Source organism: Diorhabda carinulata, chromosome 6 (genome assembly GCF_026250575.1).
Source record: "Diorhabda carinulata isolate Delta chromosome 6, icDioCari1.1, whole genome shotgun sequence".
In the NCBI taxonomy this organism is placed as follows: Eukaryota; Metazoa; Arthropoda; class Insecta; order Coleoptera; family Chrysomelidae; genus Diorhabda; species Diorhabda carinulata.
The window spans coordinates 20,002,921-20,030,697 of record NC_079465.1 but is presented as its reverse complement, the minus strand read 5'-3'; the positions used below and the strand labels follow the sequence as shown (position 1 = coordinate 20,030,697).

At 32.1% G+C, this 27,777-nt stretch overlaps 2 protein-coding genes across 3 annotated transcripts; one reads left to right on the top strand and one right to left on the bottom strand.

The window, feature by feature from the left end:
- Nucleotides 1-25: 25 nt before the first annotated feature.
- LOC130895068 (zinc finger protein 41-like) lies at nt 26-8,217 on the bottom strand. The gene is made up of 5 exons (XM_057802185.1): nt 7,719-8,217; nt 6,371-6,743; nt 5,875-6,307; nt 4,760-5,158; nt 26-3,901 (listed from the first exon to the last, which is right to left on the bottom strand). The coding sequence occupies exons 2-5, from the start codon at nt 6,734-6,736 to the stop codon at nt 3,819-3,821; spliced, it is 1,281 nt and encodes a 426-aa protein (XP_057658168.1). The 5' UTR covers nt 6,737-6,743; nt 7,719-8,217; the 3' UTR covers nt 26-3,818.
- On the top strand, nt 7,993-26,608 carry LOC130895063 (histone-arginine methyltransferase CARMER). 2 transcript variants are annotated; one of them, XM_057802176.1, is made up of 4 exons: nt 7,993-9,445; nt 9,540-9,958; nt 10,649-10,852; nt 13,783-21,447. In XM_057802176.1, exons 1-4 carry the CDS (start codon nt 8,496-8,498, stop codon nt 14,031-14,033), a joined length of 1,824 nt encoding a protein of 607 aa, XP_057658159.1. In that variant the 5' UTR covers nt 7,993-8,495; the 3' UTR covers nt 14,034-21,447. The 2 variants fall into 2 exon arrangements, with proteins under 2 accessions (XP_057658159.1, XP_057658160.1); XM_057802177.1 differs by having other exon boundaries at nt 8,264-9,445; nt 19,250-26,608.
- The last annotated feature ends 1,169 nt before the right edge of the window (nt 26,609-27,777 follow it).

Below are 27,777 nucleotides of genomic sequence, written 5' to 3'. Positions count from 1 at the left end.
CGAAGAAAATACAAATAAAAATAACCTAATGGCTAAGCTTTTATTATCTATAAATAATGTTGAAAAATAATTATAAAAAGCTTAATATAGTTGTTTTATACTAATTTGTAAGAAAATTGAAAATCATATTGAAATATGATGATTTTTTTCAATTTGGCATACTTTGAGTATCATAAGTCAGTAATTACAAAAATACACATCACGCTACAAGTTAAATAGGAATCAAATAGAAATTATTGATACAGGGTGGGCCAGAAAGGCTTACGATTTAACAAACTCTCTTGCGTTTGAACGTTATGAGAGGGAGCTGCGCGTTTGGTAGGGATCACTTCACCGGAGTACAACGTGCATTCTGCAATCTATTATTTGGCGTTTGTTTCGACGTGAGTTTGGATTACATAACATAAATCAGTGTCTGAAGGAAAGTGTAATTCGAACCTGGGTCAGAAAGTTCGAAGCTACTGGTTCGACTCTGAATCAGAAGCCTACGGGACGCCCAAGATCAATAAGAACAGAAGACACAGTTAGAGCTTCAGTAATCTTGGTCTATCGATCAACTTGTGGTATCCAAAACATCTTTGCGTCGCATTCTGTCGAAAGAACATGAAATTGCACCAGTATAAAATTCAACTTAGGGAATTACAGCCAAATTATTTAATTTTAAAACGAGCTTTTGTTAGAATATTCTGTTCTCTGACGAAACCCATTTTCACTTAAATGGACATGTCAATAGACAGAATTGCCGTTACTGGGCTGCAGAGAACCGACGTGCAAAACCTCAAAAGCCTTAGCATTTGCTGAAAGTAACCGTTTGGGCGTCCATATCAGCAACACGGAATTATCGAACCCTATTTCTTTCAAAATCAACAGGGCCAATCTGTCACTGTACATCCTGAACGATACATAGCCATGTTGCAACAATTTGAAGCTTATAATCGTACGACATGGTTTCAACAAGATGGTGCGACATGTTATATTTCTAATGCCTCTTTGGCGGTCGTAAACCACATGATATCTCGCAGAGGTGACATTGCATGGCCGCCTAGAAGTCCGGACCTAACACCACTGGATTTTTATATGTGGGGATACCTGAAAAGTAGAGTCTAATTCAATAATCCAGCCACGCTTAATCAATTGAAGACTAAAATTTGTGATCTAGATTCGAGGAACGTTTGCGGCGCGATGGTGCACACCTGGATGATGTTCTTTTCAAGAAATGAATTTCCCTGCCCACCCTGTATAATAATGTGTCAGTTTTCTCTACATACAGTCAGATAACAAATAAGACAACAATAAAAATAAATAGACTCACAATTAACATAACCGGTTTGTACTGTTATATAAAGCAAATTTTTTTGTACCATACCATACATGTTTTAAAATAAAAACGCACACGCAGAGTTAGTTTTTTTTATCACATTATTGAGTAATATGAGGTAGCCTCAAAAATGACTAGGGTGTCTTAAAATTCTACATTCTTAAACTCTATTTTTTATAATTCTAGTACTCATATGGCATATATATATAACATCTAATAAGATTGGTTTAAAGTTAAATTCAATTAAAATCAATGTTATAAATTGTAATATACAGGGTATTCCGCTTAAGAACGGACACATATAGGGAAAGCCAAATTTTGACGATCGGGGGCAATCTCCCCTCTATATCAAGTTGTAGAGCCTAAAATGTCGAAAATTTCACAAAAATTTTGTATCTGTCAATTTTTTTTTTTCATAAAACTATCATTTTGAAGAAAGAGTCAAAAAAATCAAAGACATGTTTATTTTCGAATTGTCAGATTTGATGAACAAATTCATAGTGAACTCTTGACTTTTTTTAAATAACATTGTTGAAAACATGTTTTTGCTTATTCGAATTTTCTTTGAGAATGACAAATTTTTTGAAAAAAATAAATTATCCATGGTATGAAAATATAATTTTCTGAATCAATTGATATATGAAAAAACTTTTGTGATATTTTAAAGATTAAGTTAGCTACAGCTCCAATGTAGGAATATAGATATAACACTGACAAAAAGTATTCTAGAGAGGCTTAAAATGCATAATTATAATTCAACACTTAAATTTGCAAAATTTTGCCCCCCTAATTCCATCTCGCACAGGGCCCCTCTAGAATGGTTCGTTTGAAGAGTTGCAAAAAATTGATTTTACTCAAAATGTTAAGCTCTACCTTGAGACCTTATAACTCCTCGGGGATGCAACTTGCTATAGAGGTAAATTGGCCCCAATCGTCATATTCTGGACTCCCCTAAACACATCTGCCCTATATCCCTGTGTAGTGAACAACAAATAACTCGTATATCATTTTGAACAGACTGCATTATTATCCTGGTTTCAATAACATTATTGTCAGATCTTTAGTTGTTCCAGAAACATAATGGAATTTATGAAAAAATGCATTGTTTTTATTGAAGAAAAAGGGCGAAAACATCCAGCATTTTTAATGATTTGAAACAATATACAAGGTGATAAAACAAAGTTCTTTCTGTGTATGTATAAATATTAATAAAACTTTTAATATAATTAAAGTTATCTTTAAACCAATGCACAGATGCACATTTAATGTGTATAAAAACAAAGACACAATTCGATATATGTTATCAAAAAGATACTAAAAAATATTTTTATACAAAATTTTTGTTTTACTTGGGAATTCATTCTGTAAAATTAAAAAAAAATGAAGGGGACAAGGGCGGGAGAAGTAACTCCTGAATGGTTAATTTGCATAAATGATTTAGTATATTATTTATTTGCATTCAATAAAATATTCTTAGTTCACGTCCGGGCGATGGAGAAGATAAATACAAACTATTTAAACAGAAATAAATAAATCCCCATTTTTTTTGGTTAGTGCAATCTGCTGATTAATTGATATTTTCGGTAACCACTAATTAAATTCGAATCAATTATTCGATATTTTTTTATCTAACTGATTCTCTTGGGGATGCTCAACTTTGTAACTCCGAAGGTCGCTTACTCAACAAAAACTGTTTAACTGAAATAGGGAGGTTTGAAGATTAGCTCTCCAAAACTCGTTTCAATCAATTAGAATCCAAGCTCCCTCATCTAGAAACATTTTCCGAGAAAAACCAGAACTGAATAAACAATTGTAAACCGATTTATTGTTTCTTTGTGAGAGCTATGATTGTCGAAAACAGTATGCGTGTCAGATTCCTATATTGAAGTTAAGTAAATGCGATTTTCAATCACTCAATTTCTTGGATTCCCTCATCTACACTTTCATTCTAGAAACACTCGATCTCGGCGCTCAGAATCCCCTTTTCCTGGTTACTAAACCAGCCCAAAATAATGGAGTTGATTCCAGGAGGCGTTTCTGAATTTCTCTAGCATTACCTCCACCCCTCACATGCTAAGTTTCATCGACATCAGATGTTGGTAGTCATTCAAAGTTTTTGAATTTAAGACTTTTTAGGTTATGTAGATATGTTGAAAGTATTGCTGGATGAAACTAAACCTTTTGGTTTGAAATGACCAATAACGCAATTTCTTGAAGTACATTAACGGAGTTTCCGATATTATTCTTTGTATTTACACTCAATATATGTACATAAACAAAAAATAGAACAAATTTTGAATTTTCGTTTTGATTTCGATTCCAGTAATAAACTACATTCTAACAATTTGTAATATAAAGTAGATCAAATCTACATTATACTATTTTTATAATAAATAAAATTATCACAGCCAAATATTACCACGCCAATTATTTGTAATTATATCTTTTCTTCATCACATTTAGTACTAGAATTTTCGTACGTTTTTGCAATAATGCTTTTTTACGGAAGAATACAAGGGGAAATCGTTAAATTATTGGAAGCAGTTGGAGCTGGCACTTGGAGATGTAGTGCCTGAGATGTACCTAGAAATTGAAATTCGCTGTAATATTGAATGGGGCAAGAACGACAAATTGTAAAAATACAAAATCATGACCTGCGCAACATTAATATGACCACTGGACGACAAGCAACGTGTTTAACTCTATTTGTGACCACGTAGTTTTGTTACTTTTTCTGTCTAATCGTGCGTTCTGTTGCCTTGACATTATGTGATAACATTTTTTTAAAACATGAAGATCCTGGTGATGTTGATATTTCAAATATACATCCCAAACCTAACTTTTTTTGTACTATATTGATTACACTTATTGCACAGCACTGGCTGAACTGATTATAGATCCAGCGCAAGCAGGACAGTGAACTGGGTGAACTAGTTTTCTTGCAATGGTACTAAGAACAGCGACACTAGCACTGGTTCTGCTACAAAGAAAGCTTTAGTGTACACTTCTGAACTAGTTCTGCCAGTGCAGCTACCAAGAACAAACCTATGGTGTCACTCATCAGCCATATTTGTTTTTAAATGACACCTACTTGAATAGGGCTATATCAATAATATAACTTAACTATTTAGGTACTATTATAAAAATGTTGCTTTTAAATAATAATCTAGCCAAAGTGCACTCAATTAACCTATAAAGATAAAACGAATCCTTAAATCCCGGCGACCAATTTACATGTCGAATTAGTGGATCAATATGGATATACAATGTAGTTAAAAATTTTTATTCCTGTACCTATAGTATTTGAAAAAGATTTAAAGCAAAGTCTAGTCTGCGCGAAATTTATCCAAGGTATCGATTTTACATATTACAATAGCTCCAAGTAAATGAATATTGCGATCGATTATAATATGTGATAATATTTATTATATTGGTACTTACTTTGTTGTGAGAGTTCCGCTTTCACCCTTCTAGCAATATGCGATCTGGTATGTTTCCTTAAATGATCCTTTCTGTAAAATCCCTTACCACATTCTGGGCACATGTGTCTCTTTTCTCCAGAATGTATAACGAAATGTAACGTTAACTGTTCCTTTCTTTTGAATGCTTTCAGACAAACTGTACAAACGTACGGTCTCTCGGGATTGTGCGATTGTTTGTGTCTAGTTAAATGATCTTTTCTTTTTAAACCTGCGCCACAAATGTCACAAACGAATCGGCGTTCTAATGTGTGACCTACTAAATGTTGTTCTAGAAGCTCCTTTTCTGGATACGCCATGTGACACTCTGGACAACAGTATAATGTTGAACCGTCCAGGGCAGTCGTGAGACGTATTTCACCTAAAAATTTTTATTTAACAACCACAAACTCACTTTGTATTACAATTCCCATATTATTTACAAAACATTGTTTATTATTAAATGCATACGTCATTGAAAAGCTTATAATGTTTTTATTCTCAATTTTTTCGACACACTTTTGAAGTCAGCTTTTGTTTTTCTAAGTTGAAGAAGTTTCTACCAATCCGTTGAGAAATCTCTTTAAAAGATGAACAAAGTCCAAAAACTTGTCCTTATTGCCAACCACCTGACTTGTAAGCAAAGCTTCGGGATTGCTTTTAACAAGTTCACGGACCCGGTCTATAAACGTTCCTCGAGGAAACTATTCTTTTGGTACAACCTTCGTATGTAAAGTCATCCTAATATACATAGAAAATTTTAAATTTATTGAACGTGATCTGGTTAGTTTCAGAATAATCAGATCATGATCGGGTTAACACGATCATAGATTCCGAAAAAGTCGAAAAAAGTACGAAAAGAACAGGGCCGGACGGACTCGAATGCTTCGTGCGATAATGAACATTAACTATTTATCATTTTTTAGCCATAATTTGATTTGTTATTATTTAAATGTTATCACTCCTTTGTAGGTAAGGTATTTATTGTTTCAGAATTAGAAAGGATATTATTGCATTTATAATGGTTTCATTATTTATCCCTCAAATATTATTTTGTAAGTTTGTGCATAAATTAAAGATTTATAAAATTTTAAGTACCTGGTTTTGGTCTAGGTTTACGTTCTTTTTCGGGTTTTTTCTTCTTCTTTTTAGATTGTACAGTATTTTGAATTTGTCCTGTATTTAAATTATTCGATGATGTAAAATTTGGTGTATTCAAATTGAGATTCACATTGTTATTTTGTAAAATATTAGCTTCACCATTATTTTGAATATTCAACTGTTGATTGTTATCTTTTTTAAAATTTTCTGTAGAGTATTTTAGAAAATGATGAATACTCAAAGAAGTTGGAAGATGTGATAAATAGTTGGCAACTGTAGTAGTAGTGGGAGATGATAATGATTGCCATGCCGAAGAGAGGGTTGAAGAATTATTCTGATTTTGATTATCATCTTGGATGATTTGAGATTGTTGTGTAGCAATTCTTTGTTGATTTTGAGTTGGTTGAGATCTTGTCTCTAATTGTTTAATCTGTAATGAGAAAAACAATAATTACTGTTATTAGCTTATTTTTTTTCATACTTTAACAAGTACCTTATCTTTTTGTTTTTCTTGGTGCTGACTTTGTTGTAACATAACGGCACACAATTCTTGTGCCAGCTCTTGTGGCTCGAAAATCTGTCTTTTTTCTTGTCCATTGATAGATGATGATTGTGAATATATTGTCTGGTTGAGATAATTATTTTGAAATTTACTGGCATTCACAGTGCCTAGTAACTGTTGTGGATTGGCATGATGGTGTTGGGTGAAGGTTGGTATTCCATTGGCGGTGTATCTTTGATTAGTTTCTGATGGGGGACACAAAGATGTCGAAACATTTCCTTGAGTCAATTTTGCTGCAAATTGATGAATAGTCGGTAGAGCTGTAGCAAAATGGCCTCCAAATGATGGAAAGTTCATAATGTGACTGAAAATGGATATAATCAAAAGTATTCAAATTAAATGTTTTCATGCAAAAATATCTCCACTTTCAAAATAATTACGTATATACCTAAAATACAATTATTTTATAGAGATCAAAATAACTATTACCGAAAATTTCTAATGTTATTATCCAAAAAGTATAACAAAAGTGATGAAGGTATTAAAAAAAATTATACTAAAAAGATAATAATATGTAATGTGATATCTATAATTACTATGAGGAAGCTTGAAAACGTGAAACCAAATATTGTGTGTAACTTCTCAAGTTTTCAGATAAAAAACTGAAATATGAGTATAATTATGTTTTCTAAAAAATTTCGAGAACAATTTTGAATAATTTCAGACTAATAGAATAAAACGAAATTACAACTTTCACATTTTATCATCATTTCGATGGTAACCACAAACAATTAGGTAGTTTGTGCCACTCAAAATACTGAAACTTTTTCCCAAAAATGACAAAAAAATTAAATGCAATCTCAAACAAGACCTTCCTTTTTCGGAAATTTTCCGAAAAAAAATGATTAAATTGCTTGAAAAAGTTTATGATAAGTTCTTAAATGCCATATAAATTAACACATTTCTCCTAAGGTATATAAAAAGTCGAAATGTGTAAACTAGTTTAAATTACAGCAGTCTTAGAAGTATAAAAATTATATCACAAATCTGGATCAATTGCAAACAGTATAAAAACAATAAATTTTAGTTACTTATAGATATCAAATGGTTAGCTAGGACATAAATAATTTTGAAAGTATCTCATTTGAAAAAAGTTTTTTACTTTTATTTGTCTGTTTATCATAAAGAATAAATTCTGAAAAAGGTTTTCATTGTATACCGTCCGTTATTCATAAATACTATTTATAAATAAGAAAAAATAAAATATCGGTATAATCCTAATTAAATATCATCATATTATATATTTTTATAATTATTTCAATATAAAGAGCTACATTACCATCATATATACGTTTATGATCCTATGCGGTTTATTTTGGAGAACGTCATTCAATTCACTTGAAATAATTCACTACCCTTTCCCTTCACCCTTTTACTATTCACCCTAATATTGAATTATAGGGGGAATGGCGTAGCAAGGGATTCGCGAACGATTGAGGGATGTATATAATCCAGATTTGAACTATGGCGCGAAATATTTAAATGAATATTTATAACACTATTCCAATAAAAACTGCATTTTGGTACTGTTTTAATATTTCGACTATATTTTTAGAAGATTTTTATCAATAACAATAGACCACTTATCATATTTTGATTAAATTGATAAACTAATGTATCTATGGTTTATTTTGAAGAAAGGTTTTATGTAGCGGAAGTAAATTGTATAAGAAAATATCCTAAATCGTTTTTTTATAAAATAAAGAGTGGAAACTATTTTTCCTTGATCCTAAAAGCGAACGTATTGTAGATCACAGAAATTATCATCATAACAAACTGCCCGGTTTAGGATGGCAGTACTGAAATGCCGTATTTCAATTATTTAATGTCATTATTGGCAGTAGTGCTACAGAATAAAAAAAATGTTTTTGTGCTTGTGCTCAACGATGTGTACTTTCCAGATAAACACTTTTTTTTGAATTAATGTAATTTTATAAAAGTTTTTGTTTACTAAGTGAGTTCAGCGGTGATTTAGTATTTAAAGGTTTTTCAATAATATATATACTTAAGCACTCTTTAACATTACTGTGATCGGCTAACCTCTTTGAAATTTGAAATGGCGCTTAAAGTGTGGATTGTTGAAGTATTTTCCATAAACGATAGCAACCAAACAATACCAAAATACAATAGAAAGGTAAAATTGAGAGCAGAATATGATCCTCAGGGCATTAGTATAAAATTTTATGAACTTGACGAATCCTCACAGTTGTTGGAGTTTCCAGTAGACTCTGAAACAGATTGTTGTAAACTGGGGACAACTTCTTACTTATTTTCTATTGACAATGAAAGTATTTTAATTAAGTTTATTAACAGAGAAGAGGCTAGGTACTTTACTATAGCAATAAAAAAAGTCAAGTCAGGTAAAGATGCCTCTATATTTTCTGTTAGAACCGAAGACTCTTCAGCAGCGCAGTACTTTCAATTTTACGGATATCTATCACAACAGCAAAATATGCTTCAGGATTTTGTAAGGACTTACACGTATCAAAGAGCAATATTATGCAACTTGGACGATTTCAAAGATAAAGTAGTTTTAGATGTAGGTGCTGGTTCAGGTATTTTATCTTTTTTTGCTGCACAGGCCGGTGCTAAGCGAGTATATGCCGTGGAGGCTTCTACTATGGCCCATTATGCACAAAAATTAGTTGAAGCTAATAATTTGACTGGCTGCATTAAAGTTATTCCTGGAAAAATTGAAGAAATTGAATTAAACGAAAAAGTAGATGTTATAATATCTGAACCTATGGGATATATGCTTTACAATGAGCGCATGTTAGAATCTTATTTAAATGCCAAAAAATGGTTGGTTCCTGGAGGTAAAATGTACCCTTTCAGGGGAGATTTGCACATTGTCCCATTTACAGATGATGCTCTTTATATGGAACAATACAGCAAAGCCAATTTTTGGTTTCAAACATGTTTTCATGGTGTCAACTTATCAGCTTTACAAAACTGTGCAGTCAAGGAGTATTTTAGACAGCCTATTGTTGATACATTTGATATTAGGTAAGTTGTAACAAATATAGTTTTGTTATTTATTAGCTACTACAAAAATAACACTCTAAAATGTGATTAATTCTAAGCTATTTTATTGTTACAGGATCTGTATGAGTAAATCTATTCGACATGTAGTAGATTTCTTAGAAACAGATGAGACTGACCTTCACACAATTGATATACCATTAGAATTTCACATTTTAGAATCAGGTACTTGCCACGGACTTGCGTTTTGGTTTGATGTGGCTTTTGGTGGTACACAACAGACTATATGGTTGAGTACTGCTCCTACGGAACCCTTAACACATTGGTATCAGGTTAGGTGTTTATTAGAACAGCCTCTACTTCTCAAACAAGGTCAAGTACTAACTGGTAGAGTAGTACTTGTGGCAAACAAAAGACAGAGCTATGATGTTACTATTGAATTAACCGTTGAAGGTACCATGCAGACATCTCAGAATACTTTGGATTTGAAGAATCCATATTTCAGGTATACCGGAGCGCCCGTTCAACCACCTCCAGGTAAAAGAAAATTATTATCAAAAATGTCTAGCCCCGGTAGTATTAATATATTAATTTTCTTTTGTTGAAAATATTTGATTTTGTCTCAATTGGTGATAACTGCTTTTGAGATCAAATGTTTTTCATTGTAATCATCTATCTACAAAATATTTTGAAAAAATTGTTACTGCATAAGAATGCACCTCAAGGTAATCTGGCTATGATTGAATTAAAAAATAATGTTTATATTTGGGATTTCTTTTTTATTCTTAGGAATGTATTTCATTTCAAGGTTAATATGGCAAAAAGACCTAAAATTTTTTAAATTTTATTTAAATTATTTGTGACATGATTTCTCTTTGATTCAATAAATTCTCATTGAATGTTGTAACCTTGACCTACAACCATCAGGTCCATTTAATGTCAATGCTAATAAAATTACAGCATAGTTGTATATTCATAGAGAGGAGTGTTAAATATGAATAGTTAAATTTTTATAATTTATTACGATATTTAATTGAAATTCACACAGATAGGTTTTAATTTAGGAGGTTGGTTGAAGCTGTTTGATCAAAGTGGATGATTAGGCGAAATAGCTAGAAAATCGGATAGCAATCAGTTGTAAAATAATGGGGTCCCTAAATAATATTCTACGATCAATGGGAATACAAGGAAAGAAAGATGCATATTCAATCAATTTAAATGTTTTAGGTGTTTCAAATGTTTCTCCAAGTGAAAGTTACTGGAGTCAATTGGATGCACAGGGTGTGAGAAATGCTGTAAATATGGTGAATGGGATGTCAGTGAATGGACTAGGAGAAGTTTCCATGGACACAACACAAACATTATTGAATAACAATTTAATGGCGGCTAATAATCTCATTGCCTTAGTTGATTCTCAACATATGGGAGCAGGTAAGCCAAATTTTAAATGTCTATAACTGTCTTATTTCATATCAAAACATATTTAACCAAAATTTTCCTTCATTACATAAATTCTTTTTTCTTTCTCTCCTGGATGTAATTCTCTTACATAATTAATTTCTTTTCTGGCTTATTCTTCTGCTCTTTTTATGTCCTTTGGCACTTAGTTTGTGGATATCTTATTTATTTCACAAAGAATATTGTACTGATAATATAGAGGTTTTGTGAAATTTTTGAATAAATGAATCATATAACATGGTCATTGTTTTTTATTTGAAACATTATATAAATATACTTTTTTGTTTTCAATTTGAATCCATATGCTTCCCAGCCAAATTAACACATAATTTTATTGTTTATCTAAAGCTTCTAATAAAAAAATTTCAGGTATTTTTACTAGAGCTTAATTTTGAGACGACCTACATTTTTAACTTGAATAAAGCTTTTTCAATATAGAAAATAATTATACTACTATGTTATGTAATAAATGGATAATTTTAAAATGGTTTTATCTAAGTTTGTTGTTTATGAATTAACAAAAACGTTCGTTCGTATTTTTTAGGGGGGGTCATTTTTAATAATAATTTTAATCAAATTTACTTCTAACTTTGTTAAGTATTTGTAACAAATTTGTCCAAAATCGACTTATCTTCCAGATGATTCTGCTAAGTGCTTGATAGAAGAAAAGCAATCATACCACTGTAGATTGGATAATAAATTTTCTAAACTTGTTCTATTGTAAATACATACCAAGAAGGGGGGAATGTTCTCTACCACCCATTAAAAGTAATTGATATTTGAAGATAGTTGGAATAATACTTATTAAGTTTAATAGTGTTTAATAGCAAAAATTAAAATTATTTTTTATTCCTTCTTTTTCATTACAATATTCGAAGCCAAATGGTAGAAGTTGGATAAATTTCTTTTGAATGTTATGAGTTATTAAGGGACATTAGTGGGTGACGTCGTCTGTAATTTATATCAAAATTATTTTGATGATTTTTTATTCCCTTAAAAACGTATTTTAGTTATCAAGTACTACATTTTTTTTCATTATTATTTTTGAAAGACCTATCAGCAAAAGTTTATTAGAGCAAATAGGTAAAATTCGACTTTTAGACCTTTTTTTCGTACTAAAAATAAATGGAAAGTATTTGATGCCAGGAGAGTAGGACATAATATTTCTAGTTTGAACCAAGTAGTGTTGAAAGCAATGAATTTGCATACTTTCCAGAGAATTTAATATGGAAAGAGTGAATTTTAAATGTCCTTTCAAGCAAAAATGGTGACAAATATTAGAAAAATCATATAGAAAAGTCACCAAAACTTGTCCTGTAGAAAAATCAACTCTATTATTATTCAATGAATAATAATATTTCTATTTTGTTGGAGTAGGTGCAGCAAAACAAATAAAATCTACTTGCATTACTAATTTCAGTAAAATTGGAAGTTTTCATGGCACATTTTTAATAGTACGGGAGGTAACATCAAATTTTTGATGGTAAATATCAACATAATTCTTTTCTTTTATATAAGATAGTTTTTACTTGATTTTCATTGTACATACAAATAGACTGGTCCACTTTTTATTACAAGAGCCATCATTTTAAGTAAATGGGTCCATCCTTTTTAACACGTTTCACCAGCTTTCTTGTTTGTAACCATTTAAGGGTAACTTTATTCTTATTACCAAAATTATTTTGTTGCTTTGTTATTGGACAAGATAATGAACTCCCATTTCTATGTTGAACTGGATACATTTTTGAATTGCATACATTTCTGCTTAAAAATACTTATGGGTGATTCCGTTCTAACTGTGATATTCAATGTCCTGTATTGTTTTTTTGTACTAGTCATTAATTAATAATCAATTAATAAAAATTTTGTGTTAATTGAATAATTCTTAAGATATTTAAACATTATTTTTATACAATATAACTTGCCACCTAAAGAAAACTTATACTACATCACTTGAATGTCAGTACCGTGTCATGTCCATTCCTAGAATTTACCGATAAATTATTAATTTTTTTTGTCGTAACAAATGATTTAAACTAATTACCTTATAAATTCTAATGTTTATGATCAAACTGAGGAAAATTGATGCACTTGTTGTTTAATATCTTAAGTTACCATGTCAGTACCGTGGATAAATGAGTCAGTACCGTGGAACTCAAAATCCGACATTTGTGTCTTGCTCGTGATACTTTGAAGTTGTAGTAAATTCCTCTTAGAGTTTTATTTTTACAGTAAAATAGATGAATAATATGCATAAAAAAGTTAGAAAAGTTAAATTTTAAAATCTTGAAATTTTGAATACAAAAAATCACAGTTAGAACGGAATCACCCTTATACCAAATGGGATACCAAATGGTTTGTCTTTAGGTCTGTATATTTCAATTCCATTTCTGTTTGCTGTTTTGGAGCCATTGTTATACCATTTGACGGTATAACTGTTCATTTCTCGTAGAGTATTTTGATCTCTTTTGCTTCTATAGCTTAGTTTTGGGGTAATTTTTTTTCTCAAAGCTACTTTTTTGAGAATGATATACTCAATATTTTAGTTCATGTACTTTTTATTTCTATGTGCTACAAAATATTTGAATTCTAGGTAAGTTAAAGCTCCAAGTCTAATAGAAAATTCTGTGGGGTGCGCCATTTAGTATCACATGTTTAAATAATTAATTTTAAATTTCTTTTTCCCGAGCTTACAATTTCTCCAGCTTCATCAATAAGTTATGAAACAGATTAAAAAATGATTATTGCACCTGACATCTGATTCTTAGTTATACCATCAAACAATGCGTAATAAAAAATTACTTTGATTAAATATAACGATAAAATTTGACTCTACCTTCCCTACTATAAACCTAAAGTCATTCATGTCTGTAGTATGTATCATCATTTTCACTTAAAAACAGATGGGACCCAACCCAACATTCATCCAGGCAGTATTCCTTCGACCGGCAGAGGACGGGTGGCAGCTAGTCCGACATCAACGCATACCGCTCAACTCATCGGTGGCGCCATCTCTCCGTCTCTTTTCACATCACCGACGCATCAACAACAACCGCTAGTCATGGCGAATTATCCGATCAGCGCCAATTTGATGATAGGAGATTATGTGAAACCTTCCGTCGGTGTTGCAATGCCCGCAGTATATCGCCAGTAGTTTACGTAGTTTTTAATTTATATTTTTAAGTTAAGGGCGTACAAGGAGTCTGTTAGTTGACCTAGGCAAAAATAATTGAGTTTTTTTATTTGGATCGTAATTTCAATGTTTCGCCTGTTACAGTCGGCAACAGTACTTAATTGTATGCTTCCGTCAGTATTTTAATCAGCTTTAAAGAGCATGCTGTTTGTTAAATTTTTTTTTAATTTTTGTGTTAGAAGCGTTGGCTAGATACTATCTCATACAATTCCGACCAATAGAAAATTTTCTTTATTACTAGAGTGTAATACTCATCAGTGTTAATTTAATTTTGACATTGTATATAATTTTTTTTCATTATCTTATTTTTCACGCGTAGTTTGATGTCTGATCGTACAGCTAAAAATATATTTTTGTGAAAGCGAATTATTATTATCTATTACTCTGAAGATGGTAGTTGTATGTATAAATAATTTTTTCGATACGAATACCATTGAACGTCAGAAATTGTCTAATACATGTATTTCTGGCAGTAGAATTTTTTGAAGTTTAGTGGGAAACATATGTCCCTGCAGTAGCGAAAGAGTTAAACGGTTTAAGGTACTAGTGATCCCTTATTATCTCATTCTCATTGAATAATCAGTTTATTCACATACAAAACTAAATCAATGAAATTTTCTAAATTTCTTTTCGCGAATAGACAATCCAGCAACTATTGATACCAATTGTCATAATGACTTTTCTTTAAATACCGGTTGTATGGTAATGTCAAAATTATATGATGATATTTCATATACTATAACATCCATATTTACAAAATTTTTTCTTACACATTACCTAACTCACTTTGATAATCTGTCTTCATGTAATTTTTACAATCAATTATATATAGTTCAGCTCTAAAGACTCCTGGCTTCAATCTCCTTCACTATTATTATCCACTTCCTTCAGTGTCTTTGCTACATCTCTCCATTCCATCTTTCCTCCCTCATCCATATGCCTCTTGACTTTTTGCAGCCATTTTTTCTTTTCTTTCCTTCACCTCCCTACAACACCATTCTCAAAATTCTCTCACAACCATCTTGTTAATTGTGCTTGAACTATTTGTGTTGTTTTAGGCTTTATATATATCATCATTAGTTTTCTGTTTGTGCATCTTCTCCAGGTACCTTCTGGAATTTTGACACCGTCATTTATTTTACTTGAGATTTTTATTCCCCATATGTTCAGTTTATTCTCATTTTTTTTTTGTTACTTTTGTTACTAATACTTGTCTCACAATTGTTTCATACGCTCTGATTTTGAATCCTCTTGAAAGGTTTTTTTATTTGTGATCATACTGGTCCGTTACCATTTAGATTTCTCATTTTCTTCTAGATTTGTAAATGTTATGGTTGAAGATGGAACCCGTTGTTTGTATATTACTTTAATTCCAATAACATATGAATCAAATAAAAAATCTGCTAAAATGTTGTATATTTATTGTTACTAAAAAAAAAACTACTGATGTCCTAGGAGCTCCAATATCGGGGTCGATGGATCATTTATTATTTAAGTTTTGGTTTCAGTAATTTTAAATCAAACAACTTATTTTGATAATTTGAATATCGGTGACATTTTTAGATATTAACATTGAGAGAAATATTTTAATTAATTGGAGGTATTATGATATAAAACCAACGTTATTGATGAAGTGCAATGGTATTGGTATTAAAAAATCTGTAAAATATATTGAAAAAAATCGTAAAACGTTAAGAATAATAATTTTTCTATCATATACGTTCCAAAGATTTGATGTTTCCGGTGAATGAAAATCCAATATTTTCAATAACAATTTTTATTTATTGTTTATACACTTGATACAATTTTTTTCTCGTTCGTAATTTATTGTTGACATGTAATTATCATCCTGTGACGTCCTATAATTATCACGATTTTCCATAGGGAACATTATCCTTGAGATTTATAAAGGGTCCTCCACGGGAAACGGATGTTTTTCAAATGGACAACACTGCACTATTTTAAAGTTTAAAAATAGTTTATTGGTAGAAATACGTTTCTTAGAACATGCAATTTGACTAACTTATGTACGAAAAATAATATTATTAAGTTGGTGTCCATTATCACGCTTACAAATGTGGAGACGCTCTCTGAAGTTTGCTTACACTCTCTCCAATAGTTGACGATCGATCTGAGCGACGTTCTGCTCTATAGCTTGTCGCAGTTCGCCCAACGTACGAGGCTTGTTTTCATACTCACAAGACTTTAGAAATCCCCACAAGAAAAAAATCACACATCGAAAGGTCTCGAGAACGAGGGAGTCAATGCAGTTCAACGAATCTAAACTGTACAACTGGTGCACAACTGACATTTTGTAAGGGTGAAAACCTAAAGCTCGGTGTAGAATTCGCCGCACTGAACTATCGGATATTCGTAGTGCTGCAGCATGCTGACAAACTGAACATCTTGGACTAGTTAAAATAGCCTGTCTTACACATTCAATGTTCTCTAGAGTTCGAACTGTGCGACGTGGTCTCGGTGGCTGCCTTTTCATTAAACTACCTCCACTACGAAGGGCATTAACCCATCGCAAAATGGTGTTTCGGCTCGGTATGTCTCCATGCCGAGAAACGTTAAACCTTCGACGAAAGAGGCATTGAACTTCCGTAACTGATTCGCCTCTCCGCACAAAACTGTCATAAACGAAAACGCGATGCTCTACGTTCCACACAGGCATGATGGCAACAGATCAATGAACAAGCATAAATCGCAAGGTCAGACGAGTGACGTGCTGGTCTCGGCCCCCCTCTTCAACTCTTACCGGATGCGTAATACCAACTCGAAAACGTCCGTTTCCCGTGACGGACCCACACATACTCATAAGGTTTGGTTTTCTGTAGTCTTTAAACAAACCCATAAATATTTTCATTGTGAATGTACCAGGGAAGGTTTGTATCACCAAAGAGGTTTTAGATTTTCTTCGTATCTAATTTAATTATTAGACCTAACTCAGATTATAAATTATAAAAAAAAGAAAAACACTTGTACCAAGGTATTAATAGAATTTGAACAATATTATAATTTCTTTAAAGTGAACAAGTGTTTGTATTTCTACTTCAGAATATCCCTTGTGAATAAAATGGCTCAAAAACGATCTGCTGATAGGTCCTTATTATATTTAAATTTATAATGATTATATACACTTTACCGACGTTATTGTTGATTTAAATTACAATATGTTTCATGAGTAAAAACAACTTCAAAAACATTATACATTTGATGTGTCCCCTACGTTTCTCTTTTACATAACTATAATCAATTTACTGCATATTATGATTTCTTTCTGACGTCTGGTAATTATTTGATAGCAGCTGCCCTGAAGAAGTGTCGCATCTGCTTCAATGTCTATTGAAGCAACTTTATTATTTATATAATAAAATCTTTATAATTTTTAGAGGATAAGGACCTACCATCTGGTCACGTAGATAATTTACATCCTCACCATCTTTTCTAATATCTTCAACCTAATGTAATTTATTCAAATCAAATTTTGTTAATAAAATTGATTGATTGATTTTTATTGAATTGTGAACCTTTATAACATTAGTTGTTTGACAATAATCCACAGATGCGAGGTGTGATAACCATTCGTTCATTGGTTGTTCCTTACCAAACAGTCCAAATGTGTAAGGTCTGGTGTTAGTTGGTTGGTTGTTCTTTACCAATTATGTATCCTATAACATTGGAATCTCTACTACATTAATTGTGCGACTGTTGCTAATTCCATTTGAACAGAAAACAAACCAAAAGCGTTGATTCTGGTCAAGGACTTTTCCAGCAGGAATAGGACTACTTCCATTTACCCCGCACAAACTAGTTTTGTGACGTCTCAAATTAAAGCAAGACTTCTAAGAGAAGTTTCATTTTGGTGACATTGATGTAAACAATGTTCATATTTTCCACTTGGAAATTGAGAATAGTATTTTGCTGCTAGGTAGTTTTGCTGTATTATTGGATATTCATTTTAATCATTTTATGATTTTTCTAAACTCAATTGGTTCAGTGTTTCATTTTGTACCGGGTGTATAAACTTATTTTATTTCTGTTGTTTTATAAAGAAAGTATACGATCTCAAAATATTCTCACATCTTAGGTACAATTTCAAATCATATGTTCACAACTTTATAAATAAATAAGACACCCTACTCTTTTATCTCAGTAGCTTGTTTCCCTTTTTGTTTTTCAATTTTTCTGTACCCTTCACAAAATTGTGCTTAAGAGCTTCCAGTGGGATTGTATTTATTATGTTTTTTGAAATACAACATAGCCCCGTTTTAATTTTTTGTATCCGTTTCTCATGTTGTACTTATATTTTAGTAACCAGGCCCATTTTGTATTGTTTCTGAATGTACATTAAAGTTTTGGAACAGTAAATGGCTGGAATTTACATGAAAGAAACCATATTATTTATTATTATGTTGTTTGTTCAAATTTTACCATATAAGAGGTAATATTAAATCATTTGTGACAGATTTGGTTAAGTAGACTGCCCTTTTTTGCGTGAGTCTTTAAGGTAAACCGTTCTATGCTTTGTGGAAGAGTCCATCCATCCGTCCATCCAAATACTGTAGTTGTATAAAAATTGTATGTTATTTAAAAGTATTGACCACAGTGATTCTTTGACGTTATCCGTTCATTAATAACACTTACAAGGTCTTAATCTATTATGACCTATAAAATATTGACAGGTATACATCTTTTATTCTTCTGCATATACAACTCTTAGGAAGTCTCCACTGGTGGAATCCGATCATAGATGTGCTGCTTCCAATGATTTTCATTATACCTATTTATGTTTTCTCTACCATACAGTATGACATTGTGGTGTCGTCTCCAAATTTCTGTTGTTTCGTTTTTTTGACTTTCAAAATATCAATCCAAGAACTTTCTTTTTCCATGCCAGGAGCTCAGTTATTGGAAATAAACACATTTCGAGAGTAAGTTATAAATGATAGTGGGTCTTTCCTTTTGAAAATCCTATACATTTTGGGATTGATAAGTGTAATTAGTAATTACTGGGTACATTATTCGAACATGTCTTCAGTTAAAATTATTTGTTGACATTATCAATAATTTATAAATAATATGTGAGAAAAGTTTTACAGGACGTTGATTAATTTAATTTTATTGAAAGTAATCATTTCCAATATTCATTGAATGATTTTTTTGAATTTCAGTTATGCAATCTTCTGCATTGGAGATGAACAACGGCTTTTAAGGTAAATTCAAAAACGGTGTGGTTCGCTTTTATAGTTAATATTTAAAATTTTGGAATGTGTATCAATCATCTAATTATTATATAACGCTTTGTATATTTGATTTCTTTTTTTTTTAAACAACGACTACTGTTGAATTACAAAATATCGATGTAATTATTTTTGTCAAACTCTTTTTATTTATTGCATATATCTATATATAGGGTAAATTTGCAGCGACTTAATTTTAGATAGTTTAAGGCAATCTTTTTAGTTTAAGATAATACAAATTTGTATAAAGCAAACTAGGTAAAAGTAATATTATGTTTCAGTAACTGTAGGAGAGTGTAATTGTTTATAATAATTTTACATTGTTAATTTGAAATACTATTATTCAAAAGTTGACTAGAAGATGAAACAAACTTCAATTCTTGGACTTTTTTATTTACATTTCAGTGAACAAATTTATTAAGTTCTAAATTTTTGATTATATGTTGGTCACTCATGAACAAGTTTTATATAAAGTTCCTTAATGATTCATTTACAACCCTCTTCCATACCTTCGTCACCCAAATCTCCAATTTAGCTTCGCCTGCATTTTTATCAAATGATATGGAATATCATATTAATAGAGGCTTAAAATACTTCTGAGAAACCTGTTTTCCTTATGATTTATTTCTTTCTGTTTTATCTAGGCTAGTGTTTTATTTTTAACAGTATACATTTGAGAAGGGAATTATTGGTCTTTGAAAATTTTAAAAACAAATATATGCAGTAAAAGTGAAAAATTTCAAATTCTACTACTTTTACATCATTTAACGATTTCCACTTTTAACCAGTATGACTTTGACTATTTTGACTTCTTCTTATGCGTACAGACTTTATATAAAGTTTCCATGGGGTTGTGCATTATCGTGCACCATACCAGATGACAGTATATGGTATATGTTAACAAGAGCCAGAAGTCACATGATGCTAAATTTGGTGAGTAGGGGAATGTGAACCAACAGTTGCAAAAAACTTGCGAATCCGAAGCAACTTGAATACGGTTTATTTTTATATTTCGTTATCCTCTCATAAAATCCAGAATTTGCAGTTATTTTGCACATGTTCATCTGACTCACATTTATTCATATATCAATAATTTACCTTATTTTTCAATTTCCTCAAAGGATTTTAACTTGTCTCAAGGCATGAGTTTTAATGGCTGCTATAAATTGATTAAAAAAATATTTTTTTTTTCAGTTTTTTATCTTTATACATTAATGTAGGATACTGTGGTTATGATTGGTCAACCATTATCCATTATTAGGCATCAATAACTTTAACCTTTGTTTCTTTCAAGCTCTCCTAGTTACTGAAACGCTAATGTTAGTGAATTGTGAGCCTGATACGAAGGGAAATACATAAAAAATGTAGAGCGTTTACACTTACAATTGACTAGCTCAGATAACTGACTGATCTTTTTATTATTTGCTACTTTTTTATTACCTGAACTTCTGTTTTTAATACTTTTGGTACCATTCTTGCTGCTTTACTGCCTTTTCCTATTGTTTTTCTATCTTCCTTCGTCTCCTTTATTTATGTTAAAGACTCCCAAATATTCGATTTGTTCTACTTTTTCTAATATGTACAGTAATATCGATTTCCTCATTGTCTTTCTTTATTTCTTTATATTAAACCTAGAGTTTTTATACCAATTTCTCTTAGTTTAGTTTCTTGAATTAAGTTGAAGAGTATTGATAACTTGGATTGTCATAAATCAAATATCAAAATATTTTAATTTCTACCTAATAATACTTTAGAGCTAACGATGGAATCGTATCCTTACTAGTTTATTGATGTAAGTAACCGTCGATCCTCTTACTGCTTGTTCTTCCGAATCTCCAACAATGAACAACGATAGCGATGACCCCCCTTCATTCGTTATCGACAAACCTCCACTAATATTTCCCAAAGGGGTAGCAATTTATCAAATTTGATCTAGGTATACTGAAGACGACCATTATAAGTCAGTTTTATCTGTAAACGTTGTTAAAACTTTGAACATATTAAGTTGAGATTGAGATTCAAATAATTATTTATTTTCGGTAGTCAAGTTGTCTGAGTATATGTTCAGAGTTTCAACCGTATTGAATGTATAGAACAATAAAAAGCATACTGAATCACAAATATAAAAATCCTAAGAAGCGTTTGACGTATGTATTAAATTTGTTCCAAACTGTACCTTGACAAGAATAAAAAAATGTAAGAACCATAGTACCCACCGGAACCAAAAATTTTTAAGAGAATCAACAAAAAGCGTTAGTTAAATTTATAGAATAACAAGAAGCCTAAACATTAATTTGAATCTTCATCTATCGTAAGGCACCGATAAAGATGTCATTTACACATGGCGTATTGCCTGGGTTCTTGTTTATCCCAACCTAATAGCGGTATAATCATTTTATGGGAAACCCGGAATTTATCAGGAAATCTCAAATAGTCTAAATAGTACTGTTCAATGAATGATGCAAAATTGCGTTGCTGTAAAAGTAAATTCTTCTACAAACAACAAAAGCTGTTAAGGTTAGGTTTCGTGGCAAGCAATTATCTTAATGGAGTTGTTAAACAAATAGATGAGGTCAGAAATGAGTATGTAGCAGCCACAATAAATCTGGACGCGATTGAAGGAATTGTTATTTGTATAACAAAGGAGGAAAGTGCTACTGATGATAAAGTATTGATTCGAGGGAGAAAAAGGCACTTTTCTTCTGTGTTGTACAGATGATTTTTCCGCCTTTCTCAAATAAAAAGTCATTTTTAAATATTCATGAAATTAACAAACAAAATTTATTAAAAAACTACTAAAATTAAGAAGTAGGTAAAGTAAAACTTCAGACGCGTTATTTTCATTCTTGCATCCCACATATTTTAATTTGTGGTGGAGTAATTATACTAATGTTAAACATGCAATTGTCAATAGTTGTATTTGAATACCACTAGAAGTGGGAGCTGGAACCAAGGCTGTTTTCGTTCATCATCATCTATCAGCCATCTTCCATCCACTGCTGGATATAGGCCTCCTCTAGTTTAAACCATCTATCTCTATCTTGAGCTGTATGTATCCAATTTCCTACAATTTTCTTTACATCGTCACTCCATCTTGTTGGCGGCCTGCCTCTACTTCTCTTATCCATTCTTGGCCTCCACTCCAATATTCTTTTCGTCCATCTATTATCCGTCATTCGGGCTACATGGCCTGCCCATTTCCATTTCTTTTGGGCTATAATTTCAATAATGTCCTTAACGTTTGTTCTTCTTCTTATGTTCTCATTTGTAATTCTATCCCTTCTCGTAATTCCCAACATTGCCCTTTCCATTGCCCGTTGCGCCACTCTCATCTTTCCTGCAGTTTGTCTCGTGAGGGTAAGCGTCTCTGCCCCATAGGACATCACAGGTATAACACACTGCTCATATACTTTTCTCTTTAGGCTTATTGGTAAGTCTGATTTCAAGGTACTACTCAACTTGCCAAAAGCTATCCATCCTAACTGTATTCGACGCTTTATCTCACACGTTTGGTTATCTCTTCCTATCCTCACTTCATGGCCTAGATATTTATAGTCATATACTTGCGCTATCTCACCTCCATCGATAATTATGTTATCATTTGTTACCAGATTTGTCATAAATTTGGTTTTGTCTAGATTTATTTCTAGGCCAACATTCATTGTGGTTCTTTTCAAATCCGTGGCCATCTGCCGAGCGTCTTGCATATTGTCGGTGATTATGACGATATCGTCTGCGAAACGCAGGTGGTTTAGATACTCACCGTCGATATTTATACCTTTCCCTTCCCAGTTTAATTTTTTGAAAGAGTATTCCAACACACATGTGAAGAGCTTAGGAGAGATAGTGTCTCCTTGTCTAATCCCGCGTCCTACATGTATCTTATTTGTTGGTTCGTGGAGATTTACATTTACATTTACATTTATAGTTGCGTTTTCATATATGTGTTTAATGAGCTTTGCGTATCTGTAGTCTATCCTACATTGTTGCAGGGCTGATAAAATTGCTGGAAGTTCAGCTGTGTCAAACGCCTTTCTAAAATCGACAAATATCATTACGAGGGGCATATTATATTCTATGGATTTTTCTATCAGTATCTTAATCGTTTGCAAATGGTCGTTTGTTCCATACCCTATTCTGAACCCCGCCTGTTCTCTGGGCTGATAAAAGTGTAACTTTCGTTCCAAGCGTTTCGTTACGATCTTAGTGAACCATTTATAAAGGTGAGAAAGCAAGCTTATAGGTCTATAGTTTTCAAGGTTCGTTATATCCCCTTTTTTGTGGATGAGAATTATCGTCGCATTTCTCCACTTTTCCGGGATTTCCCCGTTTTGTAGACATAGATTGAAGAGGGAGATTATTTCTTTTAAAAGTTTCTCACCCCCAACTTTGACAGCTTCTATCACAATTTGGTCTTCTCCTGCCGCTTTCTTGTTTTTCATTTCCGTTAGGGCATTTTTTGACTCTTTAATTGTTATTTCGGGTACAAGTTCTTGGTTTACGACTTTCATTTTATTTTCTGTGATATTTAATTCTTCTCTTCTGCTCCTATATAGTTCCTTGTAGACTTCTTCTACAATTTTTACTAATTCTCTCCTATTGTTTGTTTCTTTTTTGTTGTTATCCTTGAGTTTGACGATTTCCTTTTTCCCATCAGCTAGTCTCTTTCTAAGCACCTTCATACTTTTATTTTCTTCGATTCCTTGTCTGGTTTTTTCTGTGTTATATTTCCTTAAATCTTTCCGTATTTCTTTTGAAATATTCTTATTTAGTGTTCTTATTTCGCTTGTATCTTCCTTTTGTTGTTCTACTAGAAGTCTTCTTTGTCTAATTAGATCTTTTGTATTTTTGCTTATTTTTTTTTCTTTATCTCCATCTCTTTTACAGTATTTTTGTTGTGCTTTTAATATTGTTCCAGTGATTTCTTCATTTAATATGTTTATGTCTAGTGACTGGTTCGTGTTCAGGGATTCAGTTAAGAAAGTATTATATGCATCAATATCTTCTGGGGTCTCCCACTTTATTTGTTGTTTCTTTCTTATCATTTTTTGTCGTTCATTTCTGGCGTTTATTCTTACAGTTGCTCTTACAGCTCTATGATCACTCCCTATACCGAATTTATTTAGAACTGTAACATCTGTGACAAATCTTTTCCGCGTCGTGATAAAAAAATCTATTTCATTTTTTGTTCTTCCATTTGGGTTTACCCAAGTCCATCGTCTATGCAATTTCTTTTGAAAGAAGCTGTTCATTACATATAACTTTTGATTGTGCAGGAAATCTATCAATGTCTGTCCTCTCTCATTTCGACCATCTATTCCAAAGCTTCCAATTGCCACCTCCGACATATCTGTTTGTTTTCCAATTTTGGCGTTAAAGTCCCCCATAATAAAAGTATAGTAGCATCGATTCTCTTTAAGTGCTATTTCTATGTCACCATAGAAGATGTTAACTTCCTCATCTGTGTGGGCTGTCGTAGGAGCGTATACTTGAATAATTTTAATTTCATACCTTTTACTTATGGAAAGTGTTATATATGCCACTCTGTCTGATACAGTCTTTAGAGTGACTATTGATTTTTCAAGTCGTTTGTTTATTAAGAATCCTATACCACCGTCAGGGCTGTTGGGATTTTCATTTTGATAAAAGAGATGTCCGGACTTCAATTTAAGAAGTTGTTCTTTCTTTTCTTCTTGTTTCACATAAACCGATTATATCCCAGCTTATGTCCTTAATCTTCTCTTCCATTTCTAGAAGTTTACTACTTGACGATAATGTTCTTACATTGTAGGTTATGATTTTAAAGATCTTAGTGTTTCTACTTGATTTGCTTGTCGGTTTTTTGTCCCAGAATCCATGGGACTGACTGAAGTTTCTTCAGCACAAGATTTTGGACGATCTATCCTACTTGCCTGGGGTCGTTCCGTAATTGTTTTAAAACTCGACATAACTTTGAGGGTTTTTTGGCAAATAAAACGCCACGCTTGCCATTGCGTGTTGGCGAGTGTGTATTTCAGCCGCTCCTAACATGGAGATACAGACGCTGTTTGAAGCCGCCCGCTCTGGGTCAGACGCCTCACCGTTGTGGGTTTTCTTAGCTTCACTTTCATCTCTTCGAGACCTTACCGGCAAGGGTGGCCCTACCAGTAGCTATGCTACCGCCGGCATCGCTCCCTGGATATTGAAAGTTACTGAGCCCTCTCACCACGCCAAGGTGAAAACCCCCGAGAGAGTTTTCGTTATATTTTCATTAATATTATTATTCAGTTGGTATTTCAATTTCATTAACTTCAGTGACTCCTATAATTTGGCTTTTTTTGCAAAAGATTTCTGCACATATCCTTCAGAAATATTCGTAGACCTCCAACAATTCATGTTTCTTTAAAGCAAGAATGTCTCCTCCGGAATTTGCAAGGAAACTTGCCGAGGTTCTTCTGAAACTACGCCAGGTATAATTTATGGCATTATGCGTCTGATACGTATGATATATTTTCTATAAATGTCAGTATAATTAGAGCCATGCCATGACGTTACTTTTCCTCCATAGGGTGGGAAAGAAATTTTTCTCTCATGGGGAGGAAAAGAACTTTTCCTCTATGGAAAGGAAAACTTCGACTTTGCTTCCTACAACGAGGCCAGGATATGATAGAGGTAGGCGAAAAAATTATAATATATTGTTAATGATGGGGCACCAACACCAAATAATTGGTTCCAATAGGTACTGAACTGTGGTTTTTAAGGTATTACATGAATTTCAATTGTATATTATACTATTTTAAGTTTATAAGACGAATAATTATTAAGAGTTATCAACAAAAATGACTATAGTGACTTTGTTTTAGAGAATAATATAATATTCATAAATTTAGTAGAATGAAACAGGTTGTAATAGTTGCTTCTTGAAAAATTAACATAGACAATATTTCGATTTATAGAATAAATGTGTGATATATATAATTAACGTTTTCCGAAATTTAAAGAAGCCAAAAACATTTCATTACGTTCGAGTTTACTACACTCCTTCATATTTTCTTTTTTTTTTTTTCGTTTAATTTTATTTATGAAGTTGTAGTCTATTGTGTACGCCATTATTTCTTTTTTTTTTCATAAGTATTCGCATCACATTTTTTTATAATGAATAGGAAAACCTGCAACAAAATTTATATTTTATGTCGTATATTAGTAGTGTTTTCTGGGGTTTTCCAAAGATTTTTAAATTGTCTTGTGAGACTTTTGTGGTTTGCCGAAAAATGTAGAACAATCTCTTGAATAATAATTATACATAAGTATGCTAGCTGCTTATTTTTTCCACATTACCTCTTGACCAGTCGTTAAAAAGGAGGAGATTCTTCATTATTATAGTGTACACACCAAAATTTTTGCAACCAAAACAAATTTTGAATTAAGGTAAGCATTCAGTAGGCGGATCTGATTAGGGCGGATTCTACTAGATGTTGTCATCCACGGCCACGTCTGACGAAGAACTATTTTTAATTAAAATTTTTTTAATGAGGAAGAGAGGATGTAGATTTATAAAAGACGGCGTCGTCAAAAGAAAGAAACATTTATGGAGAGATCCAACAATTGTTTCTTGAATTGTAAAAAATATCCAGTGAAATTCCTTGCTTACTTTCCTAGGTAATAAGAAAATTTTGAAGAATTACTTAATTTTCTGTATCAGGATTTATTAAATCAAACTAAATGTTGCTTTTATTTGAAAACAATTTTCAAAACTAGGTATACTTCTACTTCCGTAGATGCTGAATCTTTATGTCCAGTTCAACCTTGGAAGAAATTAACGCAAACAGGAGATCATCATCTTGTCCGATAGCCAAGAAGCCATTAGAGCTTTAAGCTCCAATGTTATAAAATCCAAGCTGGTTACTCTTCGGTGGAGTGGAGGGAAATGAAATAACCGAAAGACTATTAAGGTAGGGGCGGACAAACCCTTCAAAGAACCTAAACACTTTTGAAGTATCAGCCACAAAACAATAGAGAAAGTACTGGAAAATGAGGTAAATAGGGGTCACTGGGAGAATTTACAGGAGCTGAGACAGGCAACGAAAATCCTGAAAAACTAATTAGAGAAGATCTGTTGAAAGATCAACGTACTAATAATAGACACATGGAGACATAAGATTTAGCAGAAAATACTACTTTGCAGAGGACATAACCTCAATCCATATTCTCTGAAAGTGTGAGATACTAGAGAACTCCAAAGCACCGCACATGGGAGCGTACGAAATAGACGACGAAAATCTATATATAGTTGTATACATTCAAACTAATTTTGAAAACATTTTTTCACTCTGAAGCTGTTATCGTAGAAAAATGGTTTTGAAAGTTTCCAACAGCTTCTTGAGGTGATGAAGATCTTTTTTTGACAATGTCGAACAAGAAAAAATCATTAGGCGATAAATCGGATGTATACAGGAGATGAGGCATTCATTCGATGTTTT

Coding starts and splice junctions, on each gene's coding strand:
- LOC130895068 (XM_057802185.1), bottom strand. CDS start 6,736: ATGAACTTTCCATCATTTGGAGGCCATTTTGCTACAGCTCTACCGACT. Junction 6,308..6,370: donor AAGAAAAACAAAAAGATAAG/GTACTTGTTAAA, acceptor TTCTCATTACAG/ATTAAACAATTAGAGACAAG. Junction 5,159..5,874: donor TAAACCTAGACCAAAACCAG/GTACTTAAAATT, acceptor AAAAATTTTTAG/GTGAAATACGTCTCACGACT.
- LOC130895063 (XM_057802176.1), top strand. CDS start 8,496: ATGGCGCTTAAAGTGTGGATTGTTGAAGTATTTTCCATAAACGATAGC. Junction 9,446..9,539: donor GTTGATACATTTGATATTAG/GTAAGTTGTAAC, acceptor TTATTGTTACAG/GATCTGTATGAGTAAATCTA. Junction 10,853..13,782: donor TTCTCAACATATGGGAGCAG/GTAAGCCAAATT, acceptor ACTTAAAAACAG/ATGGGACCCAACCCAACATT.